The 21,341-nt window shown below is 35.4% G+C and overlaps 1 protein-coding gene and 1 long non-coding RNA gene across 2 annotated transcripts; one reads left to right on the top strand and one right to left on the bottom strand.

Moving 5' to 3' along the window:
* Positions 1 to 9: 9 nt before the first annotated feature.
* Positions 10 to 5,714, top strand: gcm2 (glial cells missing transcription factor 2). Its single transcript, XM_082184828.1, has 5 exons — positions 10 to 1,052; positions 1,293 to 1,545; positions 2,129 to 2,241; positions 2,727 to 2,852; positions 4,468 to 5,714. The coding sequence occupies exons 1-5, from the start codon at positions 957 to 959 to the stop codon at positions 5,365 to 5,367; spliced, it is 1,488 nt and encodes a 495-aa protein (XP_082040954.1). The 5' UTR covers positions 10 to 956; the 3' UTR covers positions 5,368 to 5,714.
* Positions 5,715 to 8,218: 2,504 nt separating this feature from the next.
* Positions 8,219 to 13,095, bottom strand: LOC309509889. The gene is made up of 2 exons (XR_014210108.1): positions 10,738 to 13,095; positions 8,219 to 10,553 (listed from the first exon to the last, which is right to left on the bottom strand). It is a non-coding gene; the product is annotated as an uncharacterized lncRNA (long non-coding RNA).
* Positions 13,096 to 21,341: the final 8,246 nt, after the last annotated feature.

Below are 21,341 nucleotides of genomic sequence, written 5' to 3'. Positions count from 1 at the left end.
TTTATAAAAGAGATTATTGATGTGCCTAGAGGAGTGACAGATTGGGTTACTTAATTACAAGAATCATTTAATTAAGTCTTATTAACTAGTCTACTTTTTTTTTTTTATTATTATTATTATTATTATTTACTAACAGAAAAAAAGCAGCTGCATTCATTTAAAGTTCGTGTCCCGAGTTATGTATCACTTGAAAATCACTTATATTTCAATGACATCAGTGATCGCCAATGGATACATAGAAAAGGTGCGTGTTTATGAGCTGCGTTGTGTTTGTTGTGTTAACGACCGGTCCGTGTTGTGTCAGCAGTGCGGCTTTTCGTTTACACACAACAGCTAATGACCTGCAGTAGATCACATTACCTCACCAACTGGACCAGTCCTGTTCTGTGACCATCAGCCTCGGATCAGTCCCAGTGAACGTCGCTTGCATAAATTTCGCTGACTACGCATGAAAAACCACACCGTCGGGTTCACGTTTAAAAGAGACTGTAATTTTCCCATTTAAACTGTAAACGCAGAGATAAAATCTGGGATGTGTAAGGAAATTTTATTTATCACAAGCTGTGCTATTTCTCCCCTGTAGTCATATTGAGCTTTCGTTTAGTCTTGTTGCGAAATGACTCGTTAGTGGAGGTGAAACGCACGGATCATGTAAAGTGAAAGCACGCAGTATCTGAGGTAGTGAGTGTGTGTCTCTCTGTGTGTAAGCCCAGCCTCCTTCTTTACATAGACACAGCAGCATTTACCTGAGACCATTACCTATGTGAAGTGCACCTGGACGGACTCACATAAACGTGGATTTTACAGGAGAAAATAAAGACTCTTTCTGGAAGTAAAGGTCTAAAGGACGTTATGTATGATCCATTTTGTAAACTGATCTAAACTCCGAGCTGAATTTTGTCTTGAAGCTGGTTTTTGATCCTTATGGTTGATATGATCCGGAGTTGACTCACATCATGTCCAAATCCTCAGATCAGTTTGACAGCTCAGATTGCGTGTGTTCATTCGGGATGAAGTTGACTTGGGATATAAACGACCCCAAGCTTCCACAGGTAAATTTTTAACATTTTATGCATTTGTTGGCAGGGCGGAATTTTACCATTTCTTTTGGAATACATTTTCTTTCTTTTCTTTTTTTTATTTCAATGTTTAAGTACCCTACAAAAGGAAATATTGATAGCCTAGCTTCTGTGTCGGTCCAATAGGCCTACTCGGAAAATACATGAAATGCCCTCTCGCTAACTAAATATGAATAGGCCTTTGTTAATGATGATTTATTGCTATTTTTCCAGGACACGAAGCAGTATGATGCGTTCCAGGAGTGGACAGATGGATATGTGCGTTATATCTACAGCAGTGAAGACAAGAACGCGCAAAGACACCTGAGCGGATGGGCCATGAGGAACACTAACAATCATAACTGTCAGATCCTGAAGAAGTCCTGTCTTGGTGTGGTGGTGTGTTCACGAAACTGCTCTCTCCCAGACGGGTCCAAACTTCAGCTGAGACCGGCCATCTGTGACAAAGCACGGCAGAAACAGCAGAGTATGTTCATGAACTTTTTTCCCCCCCACAAACAAGCAGCATCTACCAAACGAGTTAATCGTGTCAGGAACGAATCTGATAAGAAAGAACAGACATATTTTACAAAACAGGCTTGTTGTAGCGCGTAGTTTGAAATACCTTTGAAATATCTGAACAGCAAATGACCGCATTCTTATCAAGAATCTTTTTTTTTTTCTAGTTTTTTTTCTTTCTTTTTTTCTAGGTTTTTGGTATATGGTTTTATGGAAACAGACTAACAACTGTAACAAAAAAAAAACAAAAAAAAAAAGTAGTGTAGCCTTTAGCGCAGTGACCTCTGTTAATAGACCTTACTTGCACTTCATTAGACTCACATTTCATGCTGAATTACCCTGTTCTGATAGTTTAAGAGCCTGACCCCTCTCACTCATCACCTTGACTCTTTGGCTGAGTCAAAGAACCTCTTGTTTACGCTGACTTATGAATCATGTCCAATAGATAAAGCTACACATGAGAATTTCTTCAAAATAGCTAATTAAAATAGGTTGTTGGTCATTTTGTAAAAGTCTCAGTAAAACTATGTATTCGTAATGTACCTTTGCAGAAAAGCTTTGTCTGAACTGTAACTCAGCTCTCGAGTTGATTCCGTGCCGAGGTCACAGTGGCTATCCAGTAACTAATTTTTGGAGAGTAGATGGGAAAGCCATTTTTTTCCAGGTGAGTTTGACTGTGACGACATTTATTATTATTATTATTATTATTATAGTTTAGATATTGGTTTGGTGTATTTGGGAAAAATATGCCAGTGATAACTTTAAATGCTTAAAAGAGACAATACATTTTTTTTAACAAAATTATTGTTAAATTTGCAAATGAAATTGTAGAAATGACATCCAATTTTACTTATTACAAAGTCAAAATATATAATTGCTGAATAAACTTGAATATTTACAGTATACCAACAAAAGTTTTTTGAAGAATCATATCAGGTAGAAATAAGGTAATATAAGTAAACAACTCATTTTACTGTTTACAAATTATTATAAATACTTTCAAATGACAATCATCAGCTTTAATTGAATTAATTGATGTCACTGTTCAACAGAATTGTGTATTATATTTAAATATAGTTAAGGATTAAATTAGATATGATTTATGAATATTATTTTGAGATGTTCAATTCCCTCTATGTCTGTTTTAAGGCTAAAGGAGTACATGACCACCCCAGACCAGAGAGTAAGTCGGAAACAGAGGCAAGAAGAAGTGCAGTGAAGAGAAGGATGTCTTCACCTCACTTTTCACAGAAAAGAAGACTGGTGGAGCCAGAGGTAATACGCATATTCAAAAAATCTGTGACACTTAAAGTTAATCCCAAATACACATAATTCCAGGTATAGGTTAAGACTGAAAATATACTTATAGATAAACACAGTATTATTAGTTGCAGTGTAATTAGTTGTATTGCAAGATGCAATGGATTATAGTTGCCATTTATGCTTTATTTGCCATATAATGCATTATGTCTCATATATTGACATTGAGATATGCAGTGCACATCATACTATATCTTATTAGTGTTTTTTTACTGTAATGTGACTAATGCAAAATTTTGTAAACATCCAAAAGGCTTTAAAATATGGTCATAGAATTTATAAGTGGACGTTATCTGCAGTAACATAAATTAAGTTTTATTTAAACAACCATGTGATATCATGGATGAGTTATATAACACTTTGAACATTTTTATTGTAATATCAACAAAACCATATTGCATTGTTTCAACTGTAAGAGGGTTACCAGTGAGCTTACTTATAATACATTATGGCTAAGTTATAACCACAAGAAGGTAAGTATTATAATGTATTCTAACTTTTGTTACGATTATTCATGAGATGTTACAACATATTAGAAGGGTTTTTACAGGGCATTATGAATGCAATAGAATACTTATTGATAGGGTTTTTTTATCTATAAGTTTCTACTACAAGAATTTGAAAATATAATAAAAAAATATGTAAGAATAAAAAAGGTCTACATTTTTGTATACAGAAGCTATCTAATAAATGTGCTGCTTACTAAAAAGTAATTCAGGGGACCTGTTACCACAACTTAAATAAATGCATGGTTGCAAGTTAAAAATTCAAATTTATTGTTTTAATTAAAACTTTTAATTTACAAACATTATTTTATTAAGTTCTGTTGACATAATAATTTCATATTGTGTATAAATGAAACTCAAATTTCTGTGTTCATTTTTTTTTAATCATTCAGTCATTACAACTTAGTGACTTAATGAAATTGTTTTGATAACTTCAGAACTTTATTTTTCTGATTTCCTGTTCCCAGCATTCCTTGCATAGGACTGGATAGGATAATAAAGGTTGAAATTAAGTGTTATTTTATTTATTATTACTTAATTTTTTTAAGTGAAAGTAAATACCTGTTAGTGTTTAATGCTGTTATGTTTGACATTTAAAAGAGTTACTGGTAACTCTTAACATTACATACAAGGTATGTACATTGACTCTATAAGCAATGAATGCTAGTGACAAGTAATATTTTACTTGCTCATTAAATATACATGTTAGGGCAACATTTAGCATGTGCTATTTTAGCTGTGGAGTTGAACATAAATAGATAAGATCAATTAACTAAAACTCAAGTATTTGTCGCGACTTAATTTTTTTGAGTAATCAACTTTAAAATTTGTGTTTATGCTACAAATCTACTCAATGTAGCTTGTTGGTTGAATGTAATTTCACTCTAAGTTGTCATAACTCTTTTTGAGAGATTTTATCCAAACTTTTCTGTTAATACATAATTTTTTAGAGTGTAAATTATAATGTTAGGGGATATGGTGCATAGAGATGTTAAACTCTTTCTGGAAGATCTCCATGTGAAGGGCCAATTGCAGAAAACTTAAATTTGATTTTCTGTCACCAGCCTGGACGTTACCACGACATGGCCTACCCAAATATCCACCAGCTCACCATGGAGGGTCCGGAGCGCTTCAGCATCATTGCAGAGTCCAATTTCCCAATACAGACCCAACACTATCCTTCGTTCCAGAATCCAGAGCCCTACAAGTTCCCTTATGACACAACATCAGCCATGGCGGATGCACCGAGCTCACTGCAGAAGCCTGCCAACCACCGTCTGTATATGACTCGCCCTCCTTGTGGGTATGACTTTGCAGTCCCAGGTTACCTTGGCTCAGGGCCTTATCCAACAACACTTTATAAGGATCCTTCTAGCCCCCAAACTGAGACAGATCCTAATAAGTCCGTGCCTAGCCTGAGTGGGGTGTCTCATGGTACGAGTCCTTTAGGCAGCCATGAGCGAAGCTACGCAGAATCTACAGGAAAGCATCATGGCTGGAAGCAAATTCTTAGTAAAGGTGCCTATGGGGAGAGAGGAGACTACACTCAACTGCCAACCAACGCCAACCACCACTACTACAACAGTGACTACCCATGTAGGTACACAGGACCTGCCCCTGCTACCCCAGCAGCACTGCAGACCATAATAACCACAACCACAAAAGTGTCCTACCAGCCATGCCCCAAGCCATCTGTTGTCAAGTATGGAGAGAACATCTATGATGTGAAAGGCCTGTCTAACTGTAACTCAATCTTGGAAGACTCCTCTCCCAACTCTTACTCGGATCTGAAGATTCCAGAGGATTCAGGAGTGATCAAATCCGCTCTGTCGTACCAGGACACGCTCCCAGCTAAACTTGAGAGGTCTGAAAACTTTGAGGGCTATCGCTACAGTAGCTACAGCTCAAACAGTTACCCTGAAAGAATGTCGCATCCTTTCAGATACGACAGTGGGGAATATTGAAAGACTGCAGAAAAACAGACAGGGTGCAAAACCCCCCAGAAAATCAGAGCAAGTATATGGAAATGTTTTGTTATTTATATTCAGTATTTGAGCTGTTTAAATGTCTTTAGTTGTAAAGTGATTGTAGATAACTGGTGGATTTTTGTGTTTTTGACCCATATTGATTTAATACACTGACATCAGTGTTGAGTACATTTCCATATATTCAAGTAATGTGTTTTAAAGCCATGATCGGTTATTAGCTGTTGTCCTCAAAAGAAATAAAGAACCATGTGTCAAATGAGAATTTAGGTAGGAATTTTTTAATTTGTTTCTTTGATGTTCATTAAAGCTGTCTCTTTAACAAACTGAGGGCATCACAGTGTGATACTTATTCTAGAACAGACATAGTGTCATCTACAACAGGAGAAAGACACTAATCACTTTATCTTGTTACAAGCAGACTTAAAGAATCATAATAAAATCATAATACTCATTTGGGAAAATTCATAGCTTTTTGGCTTTGACTCAGAGGCCACTTCTCAAAGTTCAGCATATCTCTATAACATGTCAAGTCCAAAACATGATGTAAAAGCATATAATCATGGGATTTGTGACTGAGAGATTTTAAGACATCTGAGAGAAAGAGAACACACTCTTCATAAGCCGACATAATCCAGGGAAGAATATTCCACTGTCAAAAAGGGATCAAGGATAATCACAAACAATTAATCGAGTGAATGAATGAGAGAGGTGCCCTGACAGGCTACAAACCTCCAACCACTCCATACTCCATTAGACAGAGAAAAAGAGATACAATTAAAAAGACAGATATAATATCTGACAGCACAACAGACCAGCAACAAGACAACACAGAAATATATAAAGACAAGGAGACTGTGAACAGGCAATACGAGTGGGTGAGAGAGGCTGTAATACCTGCTGCTGACAGCATCTCTCCTCACAGCCACTTTGTAATAGACAAACACACATGAATGAACTAACACACACTTAAGCTATATGTTTTCAGATGTTATATTTAGCCTACGCAAATGCTGTATGTATTAGTGTAATACCCGTTATCAGTCGTGATTTGTTTTGTGAATAATTGTGTGTTTGATTAGTGTATCTGCTTGAATGGAAAAATGAAACAAACGAAAAATTAGTCAGACATTGTTATTGTTCTTGAGAAAAAATACAAACTTTCATTTCTCATCTTTGCACGATTATTTTGCAGTTCAAGTCAAAGACATATAAACTGTTACCTGGGTCATTCCTGTTATGCTGCAACTTTTGAAATCTGTAACTTTTTAAAAAATAATATTGTTGTGTTTTAAATTAGGAAGTATTTCAATACAAAGATATATCAGACTTTGATAAATACTCTATGGGCAAACTTAGATTATTTACACAATAATAAGAAAATTAAACTTAAAAAGCTGATAAATTCATTTTATGAAAATTACATGAAATTACATGAAAATTACACAAATATGAAACTCCTTGAATAATATTAGAAAACACTTTTGATAGTAAAAGCTCACCCCACATTCACTTAATGTATTGTGATTATATATTAACTAATTTGCATTAAATATTACATTATATTATATTATATATTTTTTATTATTCTCCAGAGCTCCACCAAACAGAATCGCATAATGTCTGCTTTTAAACAGATACACTTAAAAAGTAACACTTACCAAATAGGGATTTGTTTTTGTACAATCAACAATAATTCTACTGCATTTATTAATCTTAGTGAATGCTAATCTTAGCATTCACTAGTACATTTTTAAAATCAAACAATGTATCTGTCAACATTAGTAAATGCACTGTGAACTAACATAAACAATGATAATTTGTATTAACTAACATTAAGAAAGGTTAAATGCAGTAAAAACATTGTTTATTGTTAGTTCACGAATTTCAATTGTAGTCAAATTTCACCAAATTGAATTGAATTATTGTATTTATAAATTTTAAACACATTTTAATTTTTTAAATACAAATTCAAACTGAAATGGTCCGTTCCTTTGTTCGTAAGGTTTATACAAAATGAGGTAGCACTTTACAATAAGGTTCATTAGTTAGCATTAGTTCATGTATTTACTAACATGAACTAACCATGAGCAATACATTTGTTACTGTATTTATTAATCTTCGTTACAGCTGTTTAAATTCAGCTGTTTATTGTTTGTTCATGTTGGTTCACAGTACTAATACAACTTTTGATATTAATAATGCATTAGTGTTATTATTAGTTAAATAATATGTATTAGTAAATGTTGAAATTGACATTAACAAAGATGCAGTAGAAGTGCAGTTCATTATTAGTTAATGTTAACTACTGTACAGTTGTTAACTGGTATTTATTTAAATGTTGTAATTTAAATTTAAAACTTATCGTTATTAAACTCTTATACAAACTATTTTATTAAAGTTTAAGTTTTTTTTTTTTTTTTTACTCATTTAAAATTCTTAATCCAAAATATGAATAATATAAGGATGGACTATCCAATTCATTTTGATATAATTATAAATACAATTGGAATTCATAAATCTTAAAAACAGGCAGATTTTTTTATTATTATTATTATTTTTTTGAGTGTACAGTAACTAAACAGTTCAACAGTGTTTACAACATTTCAAGGAATGAACCTGCTAATGGCTTTTACAGATGTGTATCTGAAGAGAGAAAAGATTTATAACAACAACAAAAAAAAGAAAAAAGAAAATTGAGTCTCTGTGTTTGTGTGACAGGAGCCATTTCACTAAAGATTAGCTTGTAATATGATGCAGAAAATGACTAAATGTTTAGCCCTCTTTGTCAAAAATAGGCAAGACAAATGTTTAAACATTCTTTTAAAAAAAATAATGAAAAATCCATATCCGCTCTATGTATGAATGTTGGCGTTACATCTTTGTCACCCCTATATTTCTGCTCTAGCCATCATAATCTGCTGCTAACTTCAAGCCACCGCATGTTTACAAACAGTGCATGAGAGATAGGCCAGACTCAAAGCAGCTGCTTGATAATCTCTGGAACCATAGAGAACTTCAAAGACACGTTTACGAGTGGCACCACATCCATGAGTGATCAGAGACAGGCTGGGCTTTGGACTTCACTGCATATGACACCCATATCTGCTTTGGTGCTTTTGAGATATACAAGACTGCAGTAAATGTTTGAAACTTAAGAGCCAAAATCAGACTGGAGCTGGACCTTTAAAAGAGATATTGCACACTGTTGTTTTAAATGCAACTCAACATGTTGCTGAACATGTTGAAGTCATGGGTTTGATTCTCAGGAAATACTTATTAAATGTCTAACTTTAATATTGCTTTAGATAAAAAAAAATGTGGCAATGCCTTGAGAGATTTCATCATCCTGACCTGTCAATAATGGTTGAAGATTCTTCTGTATACATTTTAAAACAATTGAAAACATGAGTAGGAATAAATATGAATTTTCAATCACATTTGTTACAGGCAGATGCCCTTCCTGTTTCATGGTCAAATTTCACCAAATACAGGAATGATGGTTTGTTGTTGTTTTTTTAGAAATGAAAAAATAAAATAAAAATACAAATAAATTCAATGTAAAAATTTGATAGGCCTACTCATGCTTTTCTTTTAGAATGTTATGGTGTTTAGTTCTCGCTTACATTTAAATTAAACATTACACCAATTATAAAATAAACATTTTATATACGTTCACATCAACTGTATCACTATCTTATTAATTTAACATGACAGCCTGACAGTCACAACAACAGTCTCTCTCTCTCTCTCTCTCTCTCTCTCTCTCTCTCTCTCTCTCTCTCTCTCTCTCTCTCTCTCTCTCTCTCTCTCTCTCTCTCTCTCTCTCTCTCTCTCTCTCTCTGTCTAAAGCATTAGCAGGAGAGAGCGCAGGTGGTATGTGCTGTGACAGTCTGAGTAATGACCTCTTACTGTCTCCATTGTTCCTTTACATCAGCCATTAGGTCTTATGCTCCTCATACTCTCCACCTGCAGTCTGGTGCTCACGAACTCATGAGAGCATGCATCAACTCTTTTTGTTCTTTGTGTCTCAACCTCTCTGTCTCAATCAGGTCAGCGGCTGGAGTGCTACTATGTGCTGTAGCCCTTTGAAAGTGCACACATGCCTCTTTGACCCAGTGAAGTGAAGGGGTTTAAAACCTTTTCACAAGTTTGTAACATAAGAGTACATTTAAAAGGGAAAGCTTTTTTCTAATACGCACATGGAAGGGTTTATTTGGAAGATCTTAAAAGTTCTTTATCGAAACATTTCTCTAATAAAATTTTGAAATGTGTTTTGGCATTCTCTATATAATAAAAAAACGTTCCTCTCTTTAAAAAAAATATTTTACTCTTAGTCATATTTGTATTCCAGGCAACAAATTAATGCAAGGATTATGATGTTTTTCCCATTATAAAAAGAATGTTTGTTTCACAACTTTCACAAATGCACAGAGAAAACTCTTGATGCTTTGTGCCAGAATCCGTCATTTTGAGGATCACATGAATGGGACAAACAGGACGTGTGACATTTCTTACACCGTACATCAGATCTGACACACAAGTTTCAGAGGTAGCTGTCTCACTGATTGATACTGTTGTTTTGTCCTTAGCCATGAACCGTAGAAGGAATGCTAGCAAATGGAATGCCAGCCCCCAAAAAAACTGTTTAATTGCTATGAACGGCTGCATAACAACAGGTTAGTCATTATTCCTTAGTACGAGATATTGGCTACTGATTGGTGCTGGAATGTGTGTGATTGGAAGACAAGGGGAGTAACAAAAATCAAGTGTAACTGTCGCAAAGGTCAGAAATACCATGTCCATATGATTGAGGCCACTGTAACTACAATGACACCAAAGTCACACTTTCACTCTCAGAGCTAAAAAGTGAAATTATCAATCACAGTACCACACTCTGGGGTACCATTTTTTTAAGAGACAAAATCAAAGTGAATGTGTAAATTATATAGCATTACTCCACATCTTAGCACATTATATTAGAAAAGTACATGAAACTTGATCCTAATAAAAGGGTAAAATAAAAGAAAAAAGAAAAGAAAAAATAATAAAACCAAATGGGTCACTCTCAGAAACCAGTGCTATTTGTGATAATGCTATAATTAAAAACAGTTAAAAAGGTTACTGCTGTATTGGCAACAATCACATGTATTTAGCAGCTTTACCTAGCAATGCACACACACACACGCACACGCACACGCACACGCACACACACACACACACACACACACACACACACACACACACACACACACACACACACACACACACACACACACACACACACACACACACACACACACACACACACACACACACACACACACACACACACACACACACACACACACACACACACACACACACACACACACACACACACACTTCTCTTTTCACCTCCTGCATGAAGATTGGCACCTATACACACTGGGACTCATCCTTGTCACAGCTCACAGCAGCAGAATCTCAGCAGGAGGGGTCTGTCTGATAGACCTGCTCAACAGGGTCTTACTTCTGAGATGTTTTCAGTCGCTGCACAAAGACACAAGAGGTCACTGCTTCAATGTAATGGCAAATTAAATTATGCTTTAATGGATTTGAGACAGAAGGACCTCACACAATACCTTGTGTAGAGGATTTCATGGTTTGCTTAAAAAAGAATATGAAGATATAGTACTGTGAGTTGAGGATATACAGGGCTGATGAGTGACAGGTCACTATAAGACTAAAAGCTCAAGAAGACAACAATTGACCTCTCCTCTCTTATGTGCTACATTTGACATTCTATATATTTTATAAGAAATAATATACATATAATTGTGCTTCAGGATGTAAATATTAAGGATATATGCCTAATAGATAATTGTATTACATATAAACAGAAGACATGTTTTTTTTCATTTGTATAAAATAAAACAATTCAGTTGATTCACACTCAGAATTCAGTGTTTTATTGTTGTTGTTGTTTTATTTTATTTGTTGTTGTTGTTGTTTATTTATTTATTTTACACAAGTGGAAAAGTACAAACATTTCGGCTCAGTGTGTGAAAAAGTCCTGAAAGGCCTGAGAACAGAAATGTTTGTAGTTTTCTACTTGTGTGAAGTAAAACACAAACAAAAAACAAAAGAATTCCCGCTGAATTCTGAGTGCGAATCATAGTTGAATTTTTGAAGTAATTAAAACATCTAATGCACCAAAATGAGTTAATATATGAGACAAGAGAGAGCACGGTGTAAACAACCTTGTTGAACTGCATTCTAAATTTGTGAATCCATGACTTAGTGCTGATATAATAAACAGATACAAAACCTGGTCTCATTATTTGATAGCTATAACTCTGTTTAGTGTTGCACTGCTAAATAAATCATGAAATAAATACATTTTAATTTTTATAAATCTTGTTGGAATTTTAGCAAATTTGCATGTTCCCATTAATCAACTATTACACTGTAATGGGTTATAAAAAAAAACAAAAAAAAAACAATCTAAAACTTTTTTTGTTTCTCTTGTCTATGTGGTTTGTTTTAGGTGGGAAAATAAAACTCAGCAGTGGTATTTTCTAATTAAATGATTCTCATTAAAAAATAAAGAAGAAAAGAATAGTATAGAAATAGCATAAATTCAAACACCTTTGAAGGGCAGGTCTTCAGCCCCCGCAAGTGTAGCCAAAGTCAGTCTAAATACTGGCTGAAGTGTAACAGGGTATGTAAACAATACCCTCAGTTCCAAATGACTAAACTAATCCCTAATCCCCACCAATGTTTCAGATTCTGTGTTTACCAAATGGACCTGACGCTGACATTCCAAAAACATATCAGCATTCATGCCTGTTGCCATCTGCAGAAGTGTGCAGCATTTTAGATAACAATAGAAGAACAGACACTGCACCTACACTTTACATGTGTAACATGTCTTACTGTCGTTTTTGGAGCTATGTGACAATTAAATACATTTTTGAGCTGGGACGGCACAGCTCAAAAAGATCCCAGGGTCGAGTCCGGGTGAGTCAGGAGGCCTTTCTCTGTGGAGTTTGCATGTTCTTCCCATGTTAGTGTTAATTTATTATATAGAGAAATGGCCCATGAGAGAACAAACCTAGGTTAAAATAAAATAATAAATACATTTAATAGATCAAAATGCTCTTGAATGAGGACGTGATGGAATGTCTTTCCATATCTGAGCATCAGGTACAGTACACATGATCTGCTCGATTTTACATGTGTGTAGCAGAGAGCAGTCATCAGATGGTATCACTAGTTTCAGTATGATCTATAATTACTGTGGAAGTGAGGTATGACTCAGAGCAGCAGCCACACACACTGAAGCATATTTCACCCCATCAGCCATAATGGAGTGACTAATTCTGAACAGGTTTTGACATCTAAAACTGTCTTACACATCTCCTAGAAAAGTACACTTTGTTCACATCTACATAACTGGCTATCACTGAACCAGAAACGCTTCCTCTGCTGACAATAGCTGCCATATATAAAAAGAAAAAAAGAAAAAAAAAGTGTACATTGGCATATTGGTGGCTGTTATTCAGTGAGAAATGTACTTGTTCTGCCTTTACAAATGTATTCCGGTCAAGATTTTTTGCTTGATTTGCCATTTTATGAATTCTAATAAATACCTAAGTAAAATAAATTAGCATTAATCTCCTTGGTTTTTCAGCTACAGTTCAAACAGACGGAAGTAAAAAAAAAAAAAAAGAATACATTTTTCAATCAATAGCTAAAGACACATCTGTAATATATATATATATATATATATATATATATATATATATATATATATATATATATACCTTGCTATGTGTACTGTGCTAGACTTGTCATTGCATATTGTTGCCTTTTTGTTGGCTTGACTGCTTCTATTATTCTCCTTATTTGTGATGAGGAGAACAATAGAAGAGTCTGCTAAATGATTACACCCTGGACATTAACACTTTCTTGACAAAAATCTTTTAAAGAATCAAGACTTAATTTTCTTATTTGCTTATATATTTTTTTATGCAACTTTACAGCTATACAACTAAATTTGTGTGTAAAATTACCCCCAGAATAGGCTACTAGAAGAACTTCTGTCTATATTTATTTCTGCCTATGTCCTTGAACCAGGTCAAACTACTGTTGAGAGCTTTTGAAATTGTGCCCTTTGATATTTATATGTAGAGTTTACAGTAGCTACAGTCATGTCACACAGGTGAATCACCCGCATAGAGTGAAGCTCAGAATTCATAACAGTTGTGTTTTGGTGCTTTGGTAACACAGCACATGCATACAGCAATCTCCATCATACTGCCAATAAGAAGTATTAGTTTTAAGCATGATAAATAATCATTTGCACGGATAAACTACATACTGTATGTTTTAAGAAATGTTTGTGCATTTTTTACGTTTATTCAACAAATAAAAATTGTAATAAAAAATGATCAAATGTTATCATGACATTAAGAGTCATATGTTAATTAAGCAGGAACTGAACTTCTGCATTACTGTATGCAGATATACAGCAAAACACATATAACTGGCATTCAGTTGTACTATAATGTGATCTTATACTAGCTGTCACCCTAGTCTCCATCTCAGACGGCAAACTCAGACATTGATTGATTGGTTTTACACAATTCCTGAGCCAGGATTTATTTTTTACAATAATTTATTGCATTTATTGCATTGTTTTATTTTTAGATTGTTTGTTTACAATATACAGTGTCACCATTATGTTCAGTTTAGTTCAGTTCAAGGACTTTTAGTTTGCATTTCTTCAGTTCATGTCTCCCTGTGTTATATTTTCACCATGGACACTAACACCATTCTTCACAGCTGTTTGTCACTTTAGTTTATCATCACTGTGTATTTAAGTTCCCCCCTTTGTGCTGTTCATTTGTCGGTTGTTGTTGATTTTGTTAAGACACGCTGTCTCGCATGTTGGCTTGTTATTAGTTCCTAATAAATCTTATGTTATATCATCTTCATCTTCGTCTTCATTGGATCCGGTGTTACATTCAGGGATGTTGCAGTGAACAAACATCTCTACTTACTGGTTTTAACACATGATACTATTGTGTCATCCTTTCATAAATTTTTATGAGCAATACACAAATCCCTATATTCCTTAAATTAGAAAGTATACCTAATTGTTAAAAGCAGACTTCATCCTTAGTGGTGTAATAAGTTTCGTATGATGTTGGCGATATTTAAAAGTATGATACAAAAAAGACTGAAAAAAGGCATGTCTGTTATTTTTCAACATAAGGATCAACCTCAGAAACTTCAGTAAACCTAAAAAATCAGAATAAACATGAACAAAATCCTAGGTTTTAATTAAATTAAAATACACTGAATTTTAGGTAACAGGGTTGCCAATTTCTAAAGTAAGTTATCACTGAGTAGGGGCAGGCTGGTTTGTAGTTATTGGTAAAGATACATATTTCAAAAACATATTTCAAAAAACAAACGGTTTCTGATATAGATACAGACTTTAACAACTTCACCAATAAACACTTATATTTGTCACATTATGACCGCTGTTAGTTGATCACAATTGCTTCCAGCAGAACCTGGAATGAGTGTATGAAGCCTGTGCAACTTTTCAGCACTTCAACTCTCTCAGCACATACATGGTGATTACTCGTACATGACACCTGAGAGAACTGAACCTTACCGAGTCAGCAGGTTACAGACATCACTTTGGTAAAATGAGAAGCCAAGCAGGTGTGTCACGGCACCTCTCAAACACTTCCCTCTCCCTTAAAGTTTAGAGTTTTTTCTGTTCTCTCTCCCTTTCTCCCCGTTGCTCTTATCGTTTCTTAGGCCATATATATAGTAGTTTCCTGGTTCATAGAGAGAGCAAAGTACATTAGCCATGTTTTGTCTCTGTACTAAAACATAGTGTTAACGGATTTTTGTAAAGCAATGATCCGTACTTTACTCACTTTTGCTTGATCTTTGGTGCGGGAAGCTTGGTTGATGTGCAACGCTTCTTCCTCATGTGTAGTTGATATTTACATGAATATTGTATTTTGATACAATATTCAGTCACCCATTCCTAAGGTCAGACCAATGCAGAGAAAACAGCTGCACTTCTGTACTTTACTTGAAAGCGCCGTAAATCATATTCACACATATGACACAATAGAAAGAGGAAACAGCTCATTAGAAACATAAAGGTTTAGTAAATCGTTTATCTACAGATGCAACAAACATAATGAATGCATCTACAAGGTAGGATACCAAAACAATACAGTACAATATTAGTGAGACACCATTTGAAAGCTTGGACACACTTACATTTATTCATTTAGAAGACGCTTTTATCCAAAGCGACTTACAAATGAGAACAATAGAAGCAGTTAAACTAACAGGACAACAATATGCAAGTGCTATGACCCCTCTCAGTTTAGTCCAACGCAGTAAGTACATGTAAATTTATATATAGAAGAGAAGAGAAAGTGTTAGTATTACTGGATGAAGTGCTGTCGAAAAAGCAGCGTCTTCAGCCGTTTCTTGAAAGTGGCTATGGACTCAGCAGCTCTTCTCACTTTACCGAATCTATTTTCTTTTCATGACCTAAAAAAAAAAAAAAAAAAAAAACTAATATAAAATGTTTGAAGTTTTTTCCCCCCATAGTTTTGATGACATTTTTATTATTATGCCAGAAAGTGGTAAGTGGTAATAATCACAAATAAGTAGGTGCATCCCAAGTTTTGACTTGTAGTGTACATTCTTAGCTTTGATTCTGCAATTGGAAACTAACTTCAACTGACCCTAAAAAAAAAAAGAAGAAAAAAAGATTTTAATTTTTTATTCCATTGTACTTTTTATTGTTGTAAGAGGTACATGGAAGAAATGCAATATATTTGAGCTTCAGAATCAATCATAGATCTTGGGGACATGTACACACAGGAGAAATTGTTATGCTTCCCAGTAATGTTGAGTTAATGCTGCGTAGGTGCTGAAAGAGGCTTTGAGTGAGGAGACTGTATGCCGCACAGACAGAGAGACAGAAAGAGCATGTGTATATGAGTGTGCGTTTGACTATGAGTCTATGAACTTTGTTGGGCGGAAGGACAATTGATGCCCCTTTAGAAGGAGGTGCCGTGCCGGCAAAGACTTGTATAAAGTGGGATATGACAACAGTACAAGGTAATCCCTATATCAGCAGCAGTCATGAGCTCATGGAGTAATACAGAAACACCATTCTTATTGCCTCAGTTTGCAGCACCCACACAGGTTAACCCATTAACTGGAATTTGTAAAACACTGGTGGTCTGTTAGGATGTATTAAAAAACTCTGATCAATCGTTTGTCTTTAAGTAAGCACATTGAAATTCAGCTTACACTTAGTATTTAAATAATAAAAAAAAAAAATAAAAAAAAATAACAGGTCTATAAATCCGTTGGGATGGATGGGATTGGGATGGATCTGAGGAAGGTTGTTTACTGACTGTCTAATGCACACTGCACACAAAGAGTGCTGGTTCCAGTCTTATCTGCTTACTTTATGTGGTTTCTAGGAGCATAATCATATTTTTAATTACATTTTGAATAATACAGACTGGAACCAAAATCAAAATCAAAATATCATGTTGATGCATTGACAAAGAACTAGATTTGCATAAAAAGCATCAGATCTTTGAAATATTGTTTTGTTTGAGGCACTTATCAGCAAGTAAACTAGATATCAGCTGAACTGTATTTTTCAATATATTTCTATGTTATGTCATTTAAATAATCAGTTCAGTTTATTTTAAATAGAAAGTCTACAGAGATTTTCCATTTTTTCAGCATTATACTATGATATTCAATTTCAAATTCACCCACCCTTAGACAGCGCAAACACAAACTGTGGTTGGTTGTACAGATAAGCAATATATTGTGGTCAAGGCAATATTGGATGATAAATGTAACTTTTTTAAATGTATCTGACCAATAAAACAGGGCGATTTATTTAAGACAACAAATTAAGCCAAATGATCACGAGACCCGCATTATTTCTGGCTTGACACCTGTTGTTAAACACAACTAAGATAACTCTTTACTCTGCGTTTACTGAGTTTAAATATACTGTATAATATCTTTTTTTTTAAATCAGCGCACAGGCATATCATTATATTTGTGAAAGTAAGGTTTTCAATTTAGTTGTAAGCTGGCCAAAGACATGTATATTTTCTTTACTCCAATGGTTAATAGTAGGCATACATTTGTTAAATGATTGTGGGATGAGAAAGAAACTTTATCAAATTCAAATTTGTCAATTGAATCATGTGGAGATCTAGTGAAATCTTCCAGTCACACAAAATGTTCTGTAGATTGATATCAGCCACAGATTTCTCCCAAGGTTTTTTTTTTCTTTTTTTTTTCTCTATTTCTGTCACCTGATGGAGTTTGGGTTCCATGCCACTGTAAGCTTTGGCTTGCTTAGTTGGGGTATAGGGGTTTAAAACACACTTAAGACTGCACTAACTCTATTGAATGACATCAAACCTGAACTGAGCTGGATGATGACACTATTGTCTTCTGTAGAGCTGCTTTATAGCGGATTTAACATTGTTTCATAAGTTTTATAATTCACAAATTATGCAACATCGACACTGTTTTCAAACTGAAGATTGAATTGACTCAAATTGAATAACACGGTTCTATTTCACTTTTCCAGACAGCCAGAGATGGACAAACATAGTGGAAGGAGTTATGTCTTGCACATCATATCGAGAATCCAGCAAGCTATATCCATTCTGTTCACATCATATTCATTCTCTTTGTCATTCTCATGAAGAGATCTCGAAAATCCATAAGGTTGACCATAAGTTGTCATTGACTGGTGTGGGAAGTTATGGAAGCCCCATGCTCTCTTTGCTAAGGTCCAATAGGTCTTAGGCATTGAACACATCAGAAAGGCTTTAGTAGATCCATGCCCTTAGTATAGTTTAATGTCCTTGGTTGTGAGACAGCATTGACTGGCTAAATTAGATCCTGAATTTCGGGCCTTCAGAGTACTGCTTCTTCAGTGATATTTTCACTGCAGGATGATTTTCACTCAAGATTGCACTCACTAAACTGAATATTGACCCACCTCCTCCTGTGCTGGGCCCTTAAAAAACTCTTACGTCGCCCAGTCTCTCAGCCAGGGGCGTAGTTTGTGGGGGAGACAACCCCCCCAATATTTAAATCTATGCATTACAACCCCCCCAATATTTATACCATGATCACAATATCAGGAGGCATACCCAAACTTCAACCCCCCCAATGTTCAAACCAAATCTACGCCCTTGCTCTCAGCACAAGGTTTCCCTGATGCCAAGCTGTCCTGTTTTCCACACCTCGGTCTGCTCCCTCATCCAGACCTGGGGCCTCATTTATAAACGTTGCATACGCACAAAAGGCGGCGTACGCCGCTCTCTACGCAATAATTGGTATTAATAGAAAGCAAACTTGACGGGAAAATGTGCGGTCCTTCACGCAAACTCTGACCCAGGCGTACGCACAAACACGGGTGAAATGAGAAATGGCGACACCGTCGGCAGATGGAAGAAACACGTGAAAGTGTGTGAAACTGTAGAGCATTGTGTAAAAGAAATGGCAATACTGCCTCTCATAAATAACATGAAGACTTCACAAAGCAAGTCTTACAATTAACAGCCTACACGAACACCCGTTTGATCAATCTGCAGATCAAACGAAGATTACAACAGAAATGCAAATGAACACATATTTGCAAAAAGAAAAGTGAAATATGTTCTGCAATATTATATTGGCATGTTATGCAATTCATCCTCATAACACATCTGTAGCTTGTCAGATGCAATCAAATGGATGGTAATAAAATGCCATGATGCCATCACAATGCGTAATGACGCACAATGGCTGATCTTGCGCTCTTAGTTGAGTGAAGTTACGTTTCTTTATGTTTTCCTCTCTGTGTTTGCCATGATTTCGCAATCGATGAATATTAACTTGTGGGCGTTTCACGGACTATTTATGGGCAACTATGGGCGTGACATGAAGCCGCGCTATTTAGAATTGATTGTGATTTATTAAGGGAAAACTGCGTAGGATGTGCGTGCGCACGGTTTTATAAATCCGAATATTTCTGGGCGTACGCACGTCTTATGTTTCATCCGTATGCCACTTCTGACGCAAATCCTACGCAAAGTTTTATAAATAAGGCCCCTGATCCTGTGGCCCGTACACTAGTGGCAATGGCTGAGGCCTTGGAAAAGGGCCTTAGTAACATACCTTCAGTATAACAGTGCATTTCTTCCCTGGTGGTATCGCCAGATTAACCCATTAGACAAGGTCTTTGATGCCCCAGCCCAGAATGCACTGATTATCTGTTGGTCAGAATTTAAAACACTGTCTCAGACTTTAGCCGTGAAGGAAATTATTTGGGTCATCTATTGTTTGATCTGCTGGTGGTGCTTAACAGCCTATGCTGAGCAACTTGTGAGCCCCTTGATAAAGCAGGTATTAAGGAGTCTTTATGAAGACTGTTTTTCTCTTGGCTATAACATCAACCAGAAGTGTAGGTGTCTAGGTGAGCTACATGCTCTTTTGGTCAGCACACAATCTCTCAGATGGGGACCTCAGGATAATCAGGTTATACTCTGGCCAAATCCAGCTTTCCAACCTAAGGTGTTGTCTGATTAGTTTGTAAACCAACCTATTCAGCTTGTGGCATTTAATCATGAAGAGGCTTCCCAGGCAGCTCTGTGTCCAGTCAAGTCACCTTTATTTATATAGCACTTTTTACAACACATATTGTTAATTGGTGAACTTTGGTATGGATCACATACTATGGATCACCAGAGTCAAATGAGAATGACTGAACTAATTAACAGATTAGAACAAAGAAACTCAAACATGAACAGAACCGAGAAACAGATCAAAAGACAAAATGAAAATGTGTCCTTATTTTAGAATTTTTATGTAAAGCACTTTGGTTCAACCTTTGTTTTTTTTTTAAACAATGCTATATAAATGAACAAAACAAGACAAGATCAAGGTTACATCCGTAACCAGTGTTTGGTCTTCGGTAAAGCTACTTATATCTGAATTAAACTCATTTCAAAATTGATAAACTTTACTGAACTGAACTAAATCACGCTGAACTGACTTCAGTCTACTTAAGTGTAAAGCTGCTTTGAAACAATCTGCATTCATTGTATAAAGTGCTATACAAATAAAAGTGACTTGACAGATGTCTATATGAATTTTGCATTAAAATATCCCAAAACTATTAGAACAATGTTATATATTTTGTTGACTTGTGTACTTACATTATCACAAATGTTTCCAAGAGTGTTTTAATACAGAGAAATCCACAATTTTAACAATGAAACGATCTGTGTCAATGGCGTCATATCCCTGTTACCCTTGGTTTTTGGCTTTACTTGGGAAGAATCCATAGAAACCATGGGTGTAGGTTCTCGGTAAAATAAAAAAAATAAAAAAAAAAAAAAAAAGTACCTTTCTCCACCCATGGTTCGGCAATCACTTGCACTGCGGTTCATCTCAAATCTGACGACGCTTACGCATCTATAATATGGTTTTATGAAAATAAATAAAACATACAGACAGAGTTAGGCTAATATGTTTCTGTTGATGAATTTGCATTCTGGCTTACCCTAAACTTGGTTCAATGCGAGTGTCATTTATGGCGTCATCAACTGGGTGTTGCAGTGCCAGGCGAGACCACCTGAACAGCACACATTTCTATCTGTGTTTAAACTGAACTCATTTAAGCCATGCGATTTAAACATTTGAGTGCAAGACGCGAAACTCACGCAAGTGCTGTGAGAAGATTTGTGTGTGCACTCATCCGAAGCGCGCCAAAATATTGAGTTCTACCAGAAAGACTCGGGAGAATTATTTCAATAAACCGTACATTTATTAACAGCTCAGCAAGCTGATAATCTACAAAGTCATTTGGCGTAGGCCCCGTCCAT

The sequence above is a fragment of the Leuciscus leuciscus genome, assembly GCF_965113295.1.
Source record: "Leuciscus leuciscus genome assembly, chromosome: 11".
NCBI lineage: Eukaryota > Metazoa > Chordata > Actinopteri > Cypriniformes > Leuciscidae > Leuciscus > Leuciscus leuciscus.
The sequence above is the reverse complement of the archived record's forward strand: the minus strand, read 5'-3'. Positions and strand labels throughout refer to the sequence as shown.